Source organism: Danio rerio, chromosome 4 (assembly GCF_052040795.2).
Source record: "Danio rerio strain M-AB ecotype USA chromosome 4, GRCz13ab, whole genome shotgun sequence".
In the NCBI taxonomy this organism is placed as follows: Eukaryota; Metazoa; Chordata; class Actinopteri; order Cypriniformes; family Danionidae; genus Danio; species Danio rerio.
The window spans coordinates 44,243,212-44,260,994 of NC_141024.2; the positions used below are offsets into that span (position 1 = coordinate 44,243,212).

Below are 17,783 nucleotides of genomic sequence, written 5' to 3' on the forward strand. Positions count from 1 at the left end.
ACCATCATTGAGATTCAAAGACTAATTATTGATGTCTGGGTGTTTTTAAGGTTTGCCATAGATCAAACATTCTCATTGTAAATATTGTTTTTATTTTATTTTATTGGAGCTTCAGTGGTTTCATTTTTGTATATCATTTATTTCTCACACATAATTAATATGATATTGAATTAGAAAACAAGCAGGAAAGGATGGCTATGTTATCATTAATAATCTCTTCAGACTGACACTTTAATTTTCTTTTGGCTTTCCATGCTATATGTTTAAATAGTGTAATTAACACTAACTATAGCAGCCAAAATAAAAGTCATTTATAGTAAGAAGTTGAAGAGCTTGACTAAAGCAGACTCTGTCCTCCATCATGGTGACTTTAAATGAACAACAGAAACTTCATTAAGAGCTTTTGTTCACATGACAGAAATAAAGTCACTGGTCAGTAATAGGTGAAGCTCCATGATAAGTTGTTTAATTTGATGAGTTTTTTTTTTAAAGATGTTGAAAAATAACATTTTTATTGTGTAATTTGTTTTATTTTTATTGATTATTATTTTATTTAGAGTTTTTTTTTCTCAGTTGATTTCATCTTTGGTTTTGGCTTGTGTTTTTCTGTCCTTCAGTGATTCTGCTGTTAACAGTTGTTCATCAATAATTCTCAATCCTCCTTTAATTAGACACTTTATTGTCTCGTTAACTTCATCACTGTCAGCCCTCTGTAGTGTTCAGCCCTCTGTAGTGAGGACACTAGTGAGGATTTTGCTCTGGAATTTAAGGCTTAAGTGTGTTCGAATGAAAAATACAGACTATGGGATTTGTTTTTAACAGAAATATTCTGGAAACTGAATTTATGAATGTAAAATGTTGAAAACAGCAGATTACTGACAACCACTGCTGCCAGTATTTTGACATACATTTAACAGATATTTTACACAATAAGAGTTTGCTAATTAACACTCTGGGTGTTAAAAATTTTAACACTTTCAAAAATGTTATTTTAACACTTATAGTGGTTCCCATATAAACACTGAGGGAGTGTTAATTTTAACTCTAAGGTAGTTAAATCTACCAAATCTAAAATTTGCAGTGTGAGATCGATAAAAAATACAGACTGTTGAATGTGCTTTTGAATGTGAAATATTCTGTAAACTGAATTTATGAATGTGAAAAACAGCAGATTACTGGCGACCACAGCTGCTGGTATTTTTCCGTAAAATCTAAAAATGAAAAAAAAGAAAGAAAAACAGCAAAACGGTTTTTGTGTCACCATTGTGGAGGATAATAGCGTCTCTGTTCAAGTCCAAGATGAACTGAGAGTATTTGATGTTATGCTGCATCTTCTTTTGTTTAAAGGTAACTGTGTAGTTACTAATGCAGTCAAAATCTGTTTGCTACTTGCCATCACACATGAAAACATTATTGCATCTAAAGACTTTACATTTTTTTGCACTAAGCTATGATTTTGTAAAATGAACAATGTATTAGTTCATGAAATATGGTTATTTTTTGTAAATTTATACAGTTATATAAAACTTCCATGTTTTTCACAAAAAGATTCTGGCAACGACAGCTGCTGATATTTTTTCGGAAATTGAACAGATATTTTACACAATAAGAGTTTGTTAATTAACACTCTCTTGGTGTTGACAATGTTAACACTTTCAAAAGTGTTATTTTTAACACTTATAGTGGTTCCCATATAAACTCTGAGAGAGTGTTAATTTTAACTCCAAGGTAGTTAAATCTACTATCTAAAATTTGCTGTGTATAGTCTGGCACATTTGCTACTAACGACAAGTCAAGATTTAAAAAGAAAATAAAAATTGCATGATCTGACGTAGTGACTAAACGACAGTAAAAATCATGTGATCTGACCGGGGCTTTAGCTGTTGTATTGGAGTCGAAAGAATATATAAAGTAGAATGTTCTTTTAACAGTGCCGATATGTTTAAGTTTGTCCTTTTGCAAAATGTTTGTCATTTCTTTTCTGCAAATTAGACTTTTTTAAAAATATGCTTGATTCTTTAAAAACCAAAAGCAGTCCCCGTCAATTGGTGTTTTTTTTTCCATAAGATACACCTTTGTGACTGTTTTATTTTATGTGTATAGTCTTTAATGTGCTTTTTAATAATTTTATTCTTTTCAAAGCAGCACACAGACGCAAATTTATCCCTGAAAACGTAGCATGAGAGCAATGCACGTGCAATCAATTCCTGATCCTTTGCACACATTTTTAAAACAAAAGACAAGATAATTTAATTACTTTCAATGTGCTAAATATTTGTTAAACGATTATTTAAAAAAAAGCTTGTACACTTATTTAAACTGTAAACTGTCTGCGCCAAAAGCCTTGGGGTTAGTGCGTTAAAACATAGCACCAAGGTGCTCACGGCGACCGAGTTTGATTCCTGGCTTGTGGTCCTTTGCTGATCCGGTCCCTATCTATGATAACCACACTTTCCTGTCTGTAAAATCTCCACTGTCCTATCCAAATAAAGATGAAAACCCCTAAAAAATAATTATATATATAAAAAAAAAAACTGTAAAACTGAATAAAGTGCATGGTAATCGGAAATAAAGGAAATTAGTAAATTAATCTATTTCGTTATTTAATGCATAAAATAGTCTTTTTTAAAAATTGAGGTAAATCTGAAACTTTAAATTGCGTTTTCTTTTCTTATAAATAATAAAAGTTGCATCAGATTGATGAAAACTAACCTGAATACCCGCGTGAACAGGGCCACAATGACTTTATTTTTCATTGAAACAATTGGATAGTGTCTTCTGTCTACATGACTGGCAAACGCGTCAGGAAAAAATGGCTTAATCTCTGCGAAAATTTTGTTAACAAATGTTTAGTAATGTTAGTAATGCAAAGAAAAATGCAAAACAGATTTGTCCTGAGCTCATTAATGCCTAGTTCAGACTGCATGATTTTAGCCCTGATTTTGGCTCGCCAACAGGTTTTGAGAAATCGCCGACAAATGCCTGAAATCACAGGCAAATCGCTGCTCGTGCACGTGAGTGACAATCACACAGTATGAACTATCAAAGACGCAATCTGAGAGAATCGCCGATGAGTCGCCGATGCCTGCGAGATATTTGGCGTGCTAAATATCTGGAGCTGTCGGCGATTCAAATCATGCCGTGTGAATTGAGTTTTGACTGAAAATAACATCAGCGATCGCCTACAGCCAATGAGAGAGCAGCATTCACTGGTGTGTGCGTGTGTGTATACCTGCTGCAGGCCAGCGGGAGGCTGGGGGAGAAGTTAAAAGCGCTCTTTTTTCGGTTTATTTGGACCCACAAAATGGAGGAAAAACTAGTGGAGGTTTGACAGGACTCAGGAGCAACCGTGTCTGTTTGACGTTTCATCCAGAAAGAAATTAGTTTATTATCAACGTTAAGGAGAAATGGCTAATTCCCTTTAAACCCAGGTGAGCAAACATGTACATGTTCTACCCCATTAAAGGCTTCTTTCTCATTATGTAGTTAATAACAAAAGATATACTACGTGTTTTTGGCTGTGAGACGTAGTTTGGACGAAGTTGTTGCGATTCTTCCTATAGTAAAGTCATGCAATGTGAAAGTCCCTGTCGCCGATCCATCTTGCAGTGTAAACAAAGCAGTGACGAAACGCTTGCCCAGATAGTCATGCAGTGTAAAAACATCTGTGACACGACTACTTTTAAAATCATGCAGGCTGAACTCGGCATAACCTACTGATGACAGCAACTTTGAGATGGTTTTTAAGGTGGTTAATGAGATTTGTTGTGTTATCTTTGGAAGTTTGGACTGAACAGGAGCAAAGGCTACCTGATCATCATTACATTCCTCGGAAAAAAAACACTTGCAATCTAGACGCAGTCACCTCATGCTTGTGTTGCGCTACAATCCGTAAACTCCACTCATTAAAATAACGGCTTGATGTTTATACTGTAAAATCGTGACAATATTTAATTATTGGTTGTGGGCCACAAATATCGTTATTGTGAAAGTAAAATGATTCATTGTGCAGCCTACACCCTTTCATTATGTTCTTGGCTGTTTTTAACCCATTGACTTCTATTATAACCACATTTTTAACCACAAAGCCATGACACCAAATAATCATGGATTCTAGATTGTTGGTGTTTTCCCTGTTGGGAAGAGGTAAAACATGTTATTTTTACTGTTGATCATCAGTTGGCAGCATTAACCCTTTAGATAGGCCTGTTTAAAAAGCTTCTGTCTTTTATATGGAGTTCAGGGGACCAACAGTTTATCCCATAAATTGGATGAAGAAGAGCAGGAGTCAGAGATTCAATTAAAAGAAAGTTTACTGTAAATAGTTTGCAGTTTCATCAGCAGAGGCCAGCTTCAACACTCGCAAAAAGTTTGTAGACCGCTCTACATACAATCTAAGAATACCAACTATTAGACTCTTACGTAAGGGGGTTGAAGACCGCGTGTACACATTTTTATGCGTCTTCTCCTCATAATGCCAAAAAGAACTTGAATTACACTTTTAGTTTTGATCGTACAGATCAGATCAATACATCAATCGAATCTGTTAAGAGTCTAGTTTTTATTGTGTACACTCACAATGACAACAAACGTGTGCTTTTGCAAAAAAAGGATAATTAACAGTGTCGGCATTCTCTCTTTTCTCTCTCCCCGTACTGTTTTTAAAGGCTTTGTTATTACAGTCGTCTGCAATAGACACACACAACATGTAGACTGTGGTCAGAAAAAACACGTCATTAAAATGAACAGAAACTCTGCAAATACTCAACAAAGAGGCATGAGAGATATATCTATAGAAAGGTTGATGTGTATAGTTTTGCATTAACCAATTCAAGTCAAAAACAAATAATCTCTTTTCTTGTAATCCGTATAAAAGTAAGGACTGGTACAGATTCTCCTGTATCGCCTCATTACAGCTATTGTGATGCCGCCCTCTGTGAGCGCGCTGTTTATATGGAAATAAACTGAGGTGAGGCAGGTAATAATGTTCACACTCCCCGAGACATGGCATAAAACGACAAGCTTTATCATAGATGCGCATGTTACACGAGTGAAGAAGCATTTCGGATGCACGTCGATGAAGAATTTACTTTCTCAGAGGAAGAGCACGACTCTGATGACGAACGCATACATTTTGAAGAACGTCTAGACCCAGCGGAGGATAGAATTTATGTCGGGTAAGTCTTTTATTCTTACCTTCTTGTAGTTTCATTGCTGTACAAAGTGTATCCTATAACTTATATAGCATATAATGATATTCATAGGCCTATATAATAAAAATGTTATATGAATAACTATTGAATTAATTAAACAAATATTTTCAAGTACTTTACTATAGTATGGTTCAAAACAACTTCATTATTCACTATAAATTACTAATTTTTTTCATGCGAGTTTGATAATCTTGTTTGTGGTTGATAGTGTTAAAATAGAGTTTCTTTGTTATCTGCATTCTGTTCTCTCATTAAGTAAATATGCTGACCGTTGTTTACAGAACAGGTGTTGTTTATAATTCCTATGTGGTAACTGAGTTTATGAGGTAAATTCAGTACTAGTATCAGTGAACATCACAAAAATGTTAATAATGTAGTTTATGTAATCAGATTGTTTATTTTTTTCAGATGTGAAAAAGCGTAAAAGAGAGACTGATGCTGACATGGCTCCACAGGCTCTGAGATTTTTCATGAATCTGGACCACAGCTAAAACCATGTGATGCTCACACTCGGCTTTTACAAACCTTACACCCTTTATTATCTCACACGCTTCATATTTACATTGTTGATTTGCTCTGAATGTGTCTTCTGTACACAATGTGTTGTGTAAATTCCAGTGCAGGCCTTAAGTTATACGTAAAGTGTATTTATCAGTAGATTTGCTATATGTAAGTTTATATAGTTTACAGAGTTGTATTACAGTTTACTGACTCTCACAAGTGTATCAAGTTGTTTTGTGTGATAACTAAATATATTTTAAATAAACTGCAATCAAAAAATATATATATAAATAAACTTTTTTTTCCCCCTTACTGTACGTTCACAACGAAAGTGGCGAGTGCGTCAAAGGTCGCTCTGACCGCCCTGGCGACAACGCTGCCTGTCTTTAGCTGTGGCAGCGAGAGCGTCAAAATTTGCTACATTGATCTCGTATTTAAAGGGGCCGTTGCAGCATATCTTATCAGTTACATTCCAGCATAAAACCATACTTTCTAGCGTGAAAATGTTTGTTTAACAATGAGAGATCAATTTGCATGTGATGTAGATTTGCTTCACTTAATTATCCAGTGTGTCCATATGTCTAAAATATCCTGAAGCAGCAATACTGTTTTGTATTGTCGCATGACATTCAGTTTTTTTTTAAGAAAAAAAATAATAACTTACAACATTAATGCACGTTAGTAGCTCGCCAGTAACATTTTAAAATATGTTCCAGTAGAGAAACATTGCAAATAATTATAAATTTGGCAACCACAATAAATAAACCCTTGGGAACAACTGAGGTCGAAACCAAAGTTCACAGGAGAACTGTGTTCTCTGGACTCCTCTCAAGCGGTGGACTTCTACATTCTGATTGCTTGCCGCCGAACTGCATCATAGCTCATTACCATAAAGCTGACTTGATTTCAACTCTCCTCGACGCCCACACCCGCAAAGACGTGCCACTCCTCGCTGCTTATCGCTGCCGGCTCTCATTGAAAATAAATGACTTCCGGCTACATTGACGCCCTCGCCGCTTTCGGTGTGAACCTACAGTTAGTTACAAACCAATTAAACAATGTTGACTGTCATCACAGAAAACACCAACAATTATTAATGCATGATTATATGCTGTCATGGCTTTGCAATAAAAAAATGTTGTTATAATAGAGGCCAATTGAGAAAAAAACAGCCATGAATATAACGAAAAGGGAGTAAATTTGCCCAGAGTGTATTGAGGTTTTTTATTTATTTTTTATTTCAAAGCATTTTCCCAGAATATGTCAAAATAAGATGTCCCCAATTATTGGTTCGTTTGCTGAAACACAGAGAAAGTTTCAATTTACTATAACTTCTGTTAAGCAGCTTTGACACAATTTATATTGTAAAAGCACTAGATAAATAAAGATGAATTGAATTGAATCTGCTTAAATGTGTACACGTTAATGGACCAAACTAAGTATGATCTGATTCATTTTACATTTATTGTGCATCAAAATTACAGTGTGTGTAGCCAATGTGTCTTTACACGTTTCAGCTCTTGATGAGAGTTTTTAAGACTTGGTGAAAAATAATGTTTTTTTTTTATTTCAGACCTATTTGAAGAGTATGAGTGGAGTAAAGAGGAAAAACATCATGTCAAAATTGAGGAAAAATCGAATTTACAGACTGATGGTATTTTGAAAAGGGGAGACAAGAATCGTTACACCTGCACCCAGTGTGGAAAGAGTTTGGCAAACAAAAGCAAACTTACGATTCACATGAGGATCCACACTGGAGAGAAACCATTCACATGCACTCAGTGTGGGAAGAGTTTCAACATATCATCAAACCTTAATCACCACATGAGGATCCACACTGGAGAGAAACCATTCACATGCGCTCAGTGTGGGAAGAGTTTCATCCAATCATCACACCTTAATATACACATGAGGATCCACACTGGAGAGAAACCATTCACATGCACTCAGTGTGGGAAGAGTTTTAGCCAATCATCATACCTTAATCTACACATGAGGATCCACACTGGAGAGAAACCATTCACATGCACTCAGTGTGGGAAGAGTTTCAATTGCTTAGCACACCTTAATAAACACATGAGGATCCACACTGGAGAGAAACCATGCACATGCACTCAGTGTGGGAAGAGTTTCAGCCAATCTTCATCTCTTAAACACCACATGAGGATCCACACTGGAGAGAAACCATTCACATGCACTCAGTGTGGGAAGAGTTTCAGCTGCTCATCAGACCTTAATAGACATATGAGAATCCACACTGGAGAAAAGCCATTCACATGCACTCAATGCGGGAAGAGTTTCAGCCAATCGTCATCCCTTAATCACCACATGAGGATCCACACTGGAGAGAAACCATTCACATGCACTCAATGCGGGAAGAGTTTCAGCCAATCGTCATCCCTTAATCTACACATGAGGATCCACACTGGAGAGAAACCAATCACATGCACTCAATGCGGGAAGAGTTTCAGCCAATCGTCATCCCTTAATCACCACATGAGGATCCACACTGGAGAGTGAAGGAATAAAATTATAGTCTAATGCTTCTTTTGAATGATATATATGTGCTCATGCTTATAATGCATGTGTTTGCTTGAACCATGATAATCTAATGAGCCCAAGCAATGATATGATGAGACATTCTGTTTGACCTTAAAATGAGACAGGAACTTTCCACACCTATAATGTCAAATAACTAAATCTGTAACAAACAAGTCTTGCAGAAAGTCCCTGTCTGGGTTGCAGCTGTGACGTGTGACTTTTCTATACAGAAAGGAGAACTGGAGCAGATGAGGAAAATATTGCTTTATTGTCTTACTAATCACTCTTTTCTTTTGATATATATTTGCTATTGGAGGAATATTCTCCCATTTGCCTCACTATTCATAATTTACAATATGTGTTTTTGTCAGATATGATGATGTCTCCTGATATAGCGTACTTCTACTTAACCCCTGTAATAATGCGTTTCTAACTAACTGCTAAAACCACAAGAGCTGTGTGTGGGTGCTGGCTGGAGACAGATCTGCAAAAGTGCTTCCCCTAGATGGGTGCATACACAGGTCAAGAGTTCATAGACAGGACAAGGAGGAAAAGCAGATGTGGTAGATGCAGCATTTTTTATACTGCTCTCTGTGTATGCGTGATGTATGATGCTTTAATAAAATTGATATTATCCTGATAATTCTATAAGGAATTTATGATGCTCAGCTGTGCTTTGATGATTTTTTGCTACAGTTGCTTGCTGCACCCCAGATGTCAGTAGTGTCAAGTATGTCAAGGAGAAGTGATACTTTCACCTGCCCTTTTGTTTCTGTGTGCAAAGGTATCTCTGTGTGCAGACCACAGACTTTTGAGAGATGATTCTGCCTGAAAACAGCTGATGGCAACAATAGAGATTGGGGGTAACTGATCAGAGGAGTAGCCAAAAAGATTGAACGCTGCTGATGGATAAAAGGAGGGAGTCGAGAGAGTTTGAGAGCTTTTGGACATCCAGACTGCTTGGCTGACGGTTCTTCAAAAGCCCAGGATCCTGACCTTCGCTTTATTCACTTATGCTCGATAAATAAATTCATTGATTTTGATTAATTGACTCCTGACCGATTATTGAATTGGGGTGGACTAAGGCAAGTGAGAAATAGTCCAACAAAACAGAAAATATATCTCCGTAATTACTTAACAGTTAAGAAATAACATACAAAAACAGTTCAGTTATGACAAATACACACTCAGACCTCATGAATCTGACCTTGTATCTCAACAATGGTAACATCTCAAATGTTTCATGCTGCAATGCATGCTGGGAGTGGCACTGTACAAATATCCCAGTATGCATTGCGGTATAAATAAATGTTGTATAATGGTCTAACAGTTTTCTTTATTTGTGTTTTATTCTGCTGTTGTTTATGTTTAGACTTTCAGTTGCCTGTTTGTGAGTTAAACTGTTAATTTTGTTAAATTTTGTTAAATTTGTTTTCACCATTATTGAGGTTCATATGCTGATTATTGATGTCTCTTTGAGTGCGATTTACACCATAGAGCAGTGTTATTGTCCAAGATATTCTTAAAAACTTCCAGAAATCATTGCCATATATATATATATACATATAATGTAAAACAATAGATTTAACATTGAATAGGAGCAGTAAATTTTATTAAACGAAATGAGAACAGACTCTGCCATTTAATAGCAACATGAATATCACCAGATCTTATTTAGGTTTTTGGCTGGCTTGCCACAACAAAGGAGCTTGTCAAACAAAGTTCTTAACAATTGCAGCAGCCAAGATATATAAATGTTAAAAATGACAGGGCTAAGAGCCCAACTAAAGCAAACTCTGTTCTCCATGATGACGTAAAACTTTAACTTTTTCTCAAGAAGAACTTTAGTAAATGTTATACAAAAATACATGTATTAAGTAATAAGTGTAGCTGGTGATGATGTTTGTAGAGTTGTTTATTCATCCGCTGATCATTTAAATGATTTAATCATTTGTTGTTCTTCAGGTTATTTCATTATAAAGCTGTGACTAAAGTTTTGTATGTTCTGTTCTTGTTTTTTTCCCTTCACTATTTCTTCATTTATTCATTGTTTATCTTCCATTATCATTTAATTAGTCAGTTAATTAATGAATTTACTTCAGCTTTGCTACATGTTTCTTGAACACTCAGTAGTGTGGACACTTCAATAAAAACTGAAGTATATGCTCTGGGGTTTAAAGGGTTAAAGGTGTGAGAGGTAAAAACACAGTGTAAAATGTATTTTAACAGTAATATACTGTTAACTTAAACTACGGAAGTAGACTGTAAAAAAACAGTACATTGCTGGCAACCACAGCTGCCAGTAGATTACTGTTAAATCAAGGAAAAAACAGTATTTTACTGTAAGACCTGAAGCTAATTTCTTCTGTCTGTCACCGTTGTGGAGGAGAGTAGAGCCAGTGTATGAGTTAAAGATGAACAATGAACTGCTGATGTTATTCTGCATGGTTTTTTTCTATTTAAAGATAGCGGCTGTTTAGTTGCTGATGCAGTCAGAATCTCTCTGGTGATTCCAGATTTACATGTATGTGTGCTGTTGTGAAAAATAAGACATTAGAGTTAAACCGAACTTTTCTAATTAACTAAAATAAGTTATCATTATAAGTATGCTTCTAAGCATATATAGCACATTACCTCATAAACTCATTCAGCAGTTGACCAAGTTGAGGCGGTTGCTTTCAGTGAGCAAAATGAGTTCACTTGAGTATTGTGTAAATCAATGTAGCCCATGTATTTTTACAGCAACATACTGTAAAATAACAGTACATTGCTGGCAACTGCAGCTGGCAGTATTTTACTGTTTTTTAACGGGACAATTTTTAACAGTGTATTATTCAACGTTACTGTAATGGTTATTCATTTAAACCAACTTGTTATAAAAATACTTAGTTTGCAATTGTTGTCCGAATTAATCTGCAACGAAATCTGTTATAACAGTACAAATCTTGAATGGTATAAGGGCTCTGATTGGCCATAGCGTTCATTGTAACTCGGAACATGATTGGCTGCCTTAACAAAGAATAGGGTGAATCTTGGTTCCAGCTCGGGACGTGATTGGCCAGCATGACCAAGAATTAAAAAAAATCTTGGTTCCAACTCAGAACGTGATTGGCCGGTGTAACCAAGAATAACCACAACTTACAGGTGACAGTATGCGCCACTGGCCCAGTCTGCACTGTGTGGCATATTTGCCGACATATAACAGAGACTGAAACATTGCTCACACTTGTCTGAGGTGGTCATTTTGACTGCAATCTTGTTTTAGGTTGGCACTTTGTTTTTGAATATTGTCTGCTTTTCGAATGCGTATCTGTGCTGCAGTAGAACGCCTTAGCCTCACAGCAAACATTTTGGTCTACAAGCTGTCACTGCTGTCTTCCCAGGAGAGTGGCTGTACTGGTTTCTTCTGGAAGTCCTGAGGGATGTACGGGACCAAGACATTAGAGCAGTTGGGGCAGCCTTTGAACCCAGGAGAGCACCCCACAGGCTCTGTGCTGGCGGCCCCAGAAACTCGATTCACTCCAGAGTAGAACCGAACAACTCCGGCAGGGGCAAACCGCGACCGCACTGCACTGAGAGCAACGCAAAAAAATCCTGAACGAGCCAGCCAGAAGTCAAACCTAGAATCTTCTGATCCGTAGTCAGACGCTTTATCCATTGCGCCACTGGCCCAGTCCGCATCAGCTGTGCTCATTAGCATGGTCCTTGGAAAGAGGACACGGCTCGGTGAACATGGAGTTCCTAAAACGCATGCTGTGCTTTGTTGTCATGGCAAGTTGTGGTGTCGATAGGATGCTCTTACACCGAGCATGTGACAGTCCCTCCCAAGAAGAACTGTGATCCAGGCTCTGAGACTTTCTCTTCTCCAGGAGGAGGTTGCAAACGTTAGTTATTTTTGTCAGAGCAGCTGCAGCACACCTGGGTGGAGGCCCACAGCTAGACTTGAGGCCAACCTTTACGCAGACCTTCCCTGGTGGTCTAGTGGTTAGGATTCGGTGCTCTCACCGCCGCGGCCCGGGTTCGATTCCCGGTCAGGGAACTTCCTTTTCACCTCCATGCTGAACTTTGAGGATTGGTTAACTTGATTGGCGAAGGCAAGAAAGCGGCTCTGAGCGCAAAAGATGTCCTTCGAGCCGGAGTCGAACCAGCGACCTAAGGATTGCCATCATCCCACCTACAGTCCTCCGCTCTACCAACTGAGCTATCGAAGGCTTATGGAGAAGATCCACAACCACATCCTATAAGGTAGCTGCAGTCCGACCGCTGGCCAAAAGGGACAGAAGCAAAAGCACTCAAGCCTTCCCATACCGGGAGTCGAACTCGGGCCGCCTGGGTGAAAACCAGGAATCCTAACCGCTAGACCATATGGGAACTGCCACTCTTGAAACCCAGTCTTGGCACAAACTCCAGTTCATTCTGATCGCTGGCACGTCCCTGCTCCGCTTGCACAAGTGCCACTCATACACTTACGCACTCTCTCATACACAGTTTCTTGGTTTCCGTAACCGAGAATCTTCTGATCCGTAGTCATAAGCGCTAACCTTTGTGCCACCGTCACTCTGTTCAGCACCTTGTTAGCACTTTGCTTGAAGCAAGGACAAGGCTCTGTCAACCCGGAGTTCCTTCACCACACATTCTGCTTTGTTTTTATGGCAAGAGGTTGTGTGGATGGGATGCTCTTACAGGATTCCTGACAGTCCCTCCATAGAAGACCTGAGATCCAGGGTCGGAGACTCTCTCCTCTCCAAGAGTAGGTTAAAAGCAATGGTTTCTTTTGTGTATGTGTGTCAGAGCCCTTAGGTGTTGCTGCAGCTCAGAGACCTACAAGTGAAGGAGATTACACTGCAAGTCGGCTGGATGACCTCTAAGTGGTAGGCACTTATGCCGCACGTAGGCTGGGTTTGCGATTGATGTAGCTGTAGTAGACATTCATAAAAATAAAAAAAATATATAAACTGCTTACTCTGAGGTTGTGTTTAGGGTTGGGGTAGGAGTAAAATTGAATAAAACACAGCAGGTTACCGTGTGGTTGGGCCTAGGGCTGGGGTAGGTGTGATTTTAATAAACTGCGATAGGTTGTATTCTGTGCCATGTACGAGACATTGAATCAATGAAACCCACATGGAGGTTTGTTACTGTGAGGTTGGGTTAAGAGTTGGGGTAGGTTGGGAGGTTGATAAAACACAGCAGGAAACTGTGAGGTTGGTTTAAGGATTGGGGTAGGTTTGACATTCAAACATAACTGGTTGGACGCAGTGTCTTGTACCAGACATTAAATGAATGAAAACTCCAGGAGGTTTTTACAGCCCACTTGGGGCTGACCAGGTCGTTTGGAGCAGGCTCCGATTTCTATTTATACCTTTCTCAGTCAGGTAACTTCCTTTTCAGTAGTATGAGCGTCTGCACTGTGTGGCATATTTGCCGACGTATAACAGAGACTGAAACATTGCTCACGCTTGTCTGAGGTGGTCATTTTGACTGCAATCTTGTTTTAGGTTGGCACTTTGTTTTTGAATATTGTATGCTTTTCGAATGCGTATCTGTGCTGCAGTAGAACGCCTTAGCCTCACAGCAAACATTTTGGTTTACAAGCTGTCACTGCTGTCTTCCCAGGAGAGTGGCTGTACTGGTTTCTTCTGGAAGTCCTGAGGGATGTACGGGACCAAGACATGAGAGCGGTTGGGGCAGCCTTTGAACCCAGGAGAGCACCCCACAGGCTCTGTGCTGGCGGCCCCAGAAACTCGATTCACTCCAGAGTAGAACCGAACAACTCCGGCAGGGGAAAACCGCGACCGCACTGCACTGAGAGCAACGCAAAAAAATCCTGAACGAGCCAGCCAGGAGTCGAACTTAGAATCTTCTGATCCGTAGTCAGATGCGTTATCCATTGCGCCACTGGCCCAGTCTGCATCAGCAGTGCTCATTAGCATGGTCCTTGGAAAGAGGACACGGCTCGGTGAACATGGAGTTCCTTAAAAGCATGCTTTGCTTTGTTGTCATGGCAAGTTGTGGTGTCGATAGGATGCTCTTACACCGAGCATGTGACAGTCCCTCCCAAGAAGAACTGTGATCCAGGCTCTGAGACTTTCTCTTCTCCGGGAGGAGGTTGCAAACGTTAGTTATTTTTGTCAGAGCAGCTGCAGCACACCTGGGTGGAGGCCCACAGCTAGACTTGAGGCCAACCTTTACGCACACCTTCCCTGGTGGTCTAGTGGTTAGGATTCGGCGCCCTCACCGCCGCGGCCCGGGTTCGATTCCCGGTCAGGGAACTTCCTTTTCACCTCCATGCTGAACTTTGAGGAGTGGTTAACTCAATTGGCGAAGGCAAGAAAGCGGCTCTGAGCGCAAAAGATGTCCTTCGAGCCGGAGTCGATCCAGCAACCTAAGGATTGCCATCATCCCACCTACAGTCCTCCGCTCTACCAACTGAGCTATCGAAGGCTTACGGGGCAGTTCCACAACCACATCCTATAAGGTAGCTGCAGTCCGACCGCTGGCCAAAAAGGACAGAAGCAAAAGCACTCAAGCCTTCCCATACCGGGAGTCGATCCCAGGCCGCCTGGGTGAAAATCAGGAATCCTAACCGCTAGACCATATGGGAACTGCCACTCTTGAAACCCAGTCTTGGCACAAACTCCAGTTCATTCTGATCGCTGGCACGTCCCTGCTCCGCTTGCACAAGTGCCACTCATACACTTACGCACTCTCTCATACACAGTTTCTTGGTTTCCGTAAACCGAGAATCTTCTGATCCGTAGTCATAAGCGCTAACCTTTGTGCCACCGTCACTCTGTTCAGCACCTTGTTAGCACTTTGCTTGAAGCAAGGACAAGACTCTGTCAACCCGGAGTTCCTTCACCACACATTCTGCTTTGTTTTTATGGCAAGAGGTTGTGTGGATGGGATGCTCTTACAGGATTCCTGACAGTCCCTCCATAGAAGACCTGAGATCCAGGGTCGGAGACTCTCTCCTCTCCAAGAGTAGGTTAAAAGCAATGGTTTCTTTTGTGTCTGTGTGTCAGAGCCCTTAGGTGTTGCTGCAGCTCAGAGACCTACAAGTGGAGGAGATTACACTGCAAGTCGGCTGGATGACCTCTAAGTGGTAGGCACTTATACCGCACGTAGGCTGGGTTTGCGATTGATGTAGCTGTAGTAGACATTCATAAAAATAAAAAAATATATAAACTGCTTACTCTGAGGTTGTGTTTAGGGTTGGGGTAGGAGTAAAATTGAATAAAACACAGCAGGTTACCGTGTGGTTGGGCCTAGGGCTGGGGTAGGTGTGATTTTAATAAACTGCGATAGGTTGTATTCTGTGCCATGTACGAGACATTGAATCAATGAAACCCACATGGAGGTTTGTTACTGTGAGGTTGGGTTAAGAGTTGGGGTAGGTTGGGAGGTTGATAAAACACAGCAGGAAACTGTGAGGTTGGTTTAAGGATTGGGGTAGGTTTGACATTCAAACAAAACTGGTTGGACGCAGTGTCTTGTACCAGACATTAAATGAATGAAAACTCCAGGAGGTTTTTACAGCCCACTTGGGGCTGACCAGGTCGTTTGGAGCAGGCTCCGATTTCTATTTATACCTTTCTCAGTCAGGTAACTTCCTTTTCAGTAGTATGAGCGTCTGCACTGTGTGGCATATTTGCCGACGTATAACAGAGACTGAAACATTGCTCACACTTGTCTGAGGTGGTCATTTTGACTGCAATCTTGTTTTAGGTTGGCACTTTGTTTTTGAATATTGTATGCTTTTCGAATGCGTATCTGTGCTGCAGTAGAACGCCTTAGCCTCACAGCAAACATTTTGGTTTACAAGCTGTCACTGCTGTCTTCCCAGGAGAGTGGCTGTACTGGTTTCTTCTGGAAGTCCTGAGGGATGTACGGGACCAAGACATGAGAGCGGTTGGGGCAGCCTTTGAACCCAGGAGAGCACCCCACAGGCTCTGTGCTGGCGGCCCCAGAAACTCGATTTACTCCAGAGTAGAACCGAACAACTCCGGCAGGGGCAAACCGCGACCGCACTGCACTGAGAGCAACGCAAAAAAATCCTGAACGAGCCAGCCAGGAGTCGAACCTAGAATCTTCTGATCCGTAGTCAGACGCGTTATCCATTGCGCCACTGGCCCAGCCTCGCATCAGCAGTGCTCATTAGCATGGTCCTTGGAAAGAGGACACGGCTCGGTGAACATGGAGTTCCTAAAACGCATGCTGTGCTTTGTTGTCATGGCAAGTTGTGGTGTCGATAGGATGCTCTTACACCGAGCATGTGACAGTCCCTCCCAAGAAGAACTGTGATCCAGCCTCTGAGACTTTCTCTTCTCCAGGAGGAGGTTGCAAACGTTAGTTATTTTTGTCAGAGCAGCTGCAGCACACCTGGGTGGAGGCCCACAGCTAGACTTGAGGCCATCCTTTACGCAGACCTTCTCTGGTGGTCTAGTGGTTAGGATTTGGCGCTCTCACTGCCGCAGCCCGGGTTCGATTCCCGGTCAGGGAACTTCCTTTTCACCTCCATGCTGAACTTTGAGGAGTGGTTAACTAACTTGGTGAAGGCAAGAAAGCGGCTCTGAGCGCAAAAGGTGTCCTTCGAGCCGGAGTCGAACCAGCGACCTAAGGATTGCCATCATCCCACCTACAGTCCTCCGCTCTACCAACTGAGCTATCGAAGGCTTATGGGGCAGTTCCACAACCACATCCTATAAGGTAGCTGCAGTCCGACCGCTGGCCAAAAAGGACAGAAGCAAAAGCACTCAAGCCTTCCCATACCGGGAGTCGAACCCGGGCCGCCTGGGTGAAAACCAGGAATCCTAACTGCTAGACCATATGGGAACTGCCACTCTTGAAACCCAGTCTTGGCACAAACTCCAGTTCATTCTGATCGCTGGCACGTCCCTGCTCCGCTTGCACAAGTGCCACTCATACACTTACGCACTCTCTCATACACAGTTTCTTGGTTTCCGTAACCGAGAATCTTCTGATCCGTAGTCATAAGCGCTAACCTTTGTGCCACCGTCACTCTGTTCAGCACCTTGTTAGCACATTGCTTGAAGCAAGGACAAGACTCTGTCAACCCGGAGTTCCTTCACCACACATTCTGCTTTGTTTTTATGGCAAGAGGTTGTGTGGATGGGATGCTCTTACAGGATTCCTGACAGTCCCTCCATAGAAGACCTGAGATCCAGGGTCGGAGACTCTCTCCTCTCCAAGAGGAGGTTAAAAGCAATGGTTTCTTTTGTGTCTGTGTGTCAGAGCCCTTAGGTGTTGCTGCAGCTCAGAGACCTACAAGTGGAGGAGATTACACAGCAAGTAGGCTGGATGACCTCTAAGTGGTAGGCACTTATGCCGCATGTAGGCTGGGTTTGCGATTGATGTAGCTGTAGTAGACATTCATAAAAATAAAAAAAATATATAAACTGCTTACTCTGAGGTTGTGTTTAGGGTTGGGGTAGGAGTAAAATTGAATAAAACACAGCAGGTTACCGTGAGGTTGGGCCTAGGGCTGGGGTAGGTGTGATTTTAATAAAC

General features: G+C 40.7%; 1 protein-coding gene and 9 non-coding genes across 10 annotated transcripts; 3 read left to right on the forward strand and 7 right to left on the reverse strand.

The window, feature by feature from the left end:
* Positions 1-122: 122 nt before the first annotated feature.
* On the forward strand, positions 123-9,298 carry LOC148681155 (uncharacterized). Its single transcript, XM_088650782.1, has 2 exons — positions 123-7,497; positions 7,581-9,298. Exon 2 carries the CDS (start codon positions 7,623-7,625, stop codon positions 8,232-8,234), a length of 612 nt encoding a protein of 203 aa, XP_088506908.1. The 5' UTR covers positions 123-7,497; positions 7,581-7,622; the 3' UTR covers positions 8,235-9,298.
* Positions 9,299-12,222: 2,924 nt separating this feature from the next.
* trnae-cuc (transfer RNA glutamic acid (anticodon CUC)) lies at positions 12,223-12,294 on the forward strand. Its single transcript has one exon. It is a non-coding gene; the product is annotated as a tRNA-Glu (tRNA).
* Positions 12,295-12,379: 85 nt separating this feature from the next.
* On the reverse strand, positions 12,380-12,466 carry trnay-gua (transfer RNA tyrosine (anticodon GUA)). Its single transcript is given in 2 exon segments — positions 12,380-12,415; positions 12,430-12,466. It is a non-coding gene; the product is annotated as a tRNA-Tyr (tRNA).
* Positions 12,467-12,554: 88 nt separating this feature from the next.
* Positions 12,555-12,626, reverse strand: trnae-uuc (transfer RNA glutamic acid (anticodon UUC)). The gene has a single exon. It is a non-coding gene; the product is annotated as a tRNA-Glu (tRNA).
* Positions 12,627-14,084: 1,458 nt separating this feature from the next.
* trnar-acg (transfer RNA arginine (anticodon ACG)) lies at positions 14,085-14,157 on the reverse strand. The gene has a single exon. It is a non-coding gene; the product is annotated as a tRNA-Arg (tRNA).
* Positions 14,158-14,452: 295 nt separating this feature from the next.
* trnae-cuc (transfer RNA glutamic acid (anticodon CUC)) lies at positions 14,453-14,524 on the forward strand. The gene has a single exon. It is a non-coding gene; the product is annotated as a tRNA-Glu (tRNA).
* An 85-nt stretch (positions 14,525-14,609) lies between these two features.
* Positions 14,610-14,696, reverse strand: trnay-gua (transfer RNA tyrosine (anticodon GUA)). Its single transcript is given in 2 exon segments — positions 14,610-14,645; positions 14,660-14,696. It is a non-coding gene; the product is annotated as a tRNA-Tyr (tRNA).
* Positions 14,697-16,314: 1,618 nt separating this feature from the next.
* trnar-acg (transfer RNA arginine (anticodon ACG)) lies at positions 16,315-16,387 on the reverse strand. The gene has a single exon. It is a non-coding gene; the product is annotated as a tRNA-Arg (tRNA).
* A 453-nt stretch (positions 16,388-16,840) lies between these two features.
* On the reverse strand, positions 16,841-16,927 carry trnay-gua (transfer RNA tyrosine (anticodon GUA)). Its single transcript is given in 2 exon segments — positions 16,841-16,876; positions 16,891-16,927. It is a non-coding gene; the product is annotated as a tRNA-Tyr (tRNA).
* An 88-nt stretch (positions 16,928-17,015) lies between these two features.
* trnae-uuc (transfer RNA glutamic acid (anticodon UUC)) lies at positions 17,016-17,087 on the reverse strand. Its single transcript has one exon. It is a non-coding gene; the product is annotated as a tRNA-Glu (tRNA).
* Positions 17,088-17,783: the final 696 nt, after the last annotated feature.

Excerpts from the sequence above, each read along its gene's own strand:
- LOC148681155 (XM_088650782.1), top strand. The coding sequence starts at position 7,623 with ATGAGGATCCACACTGGAGAGAAACCATTCACATGCACTCAGTGTGGG.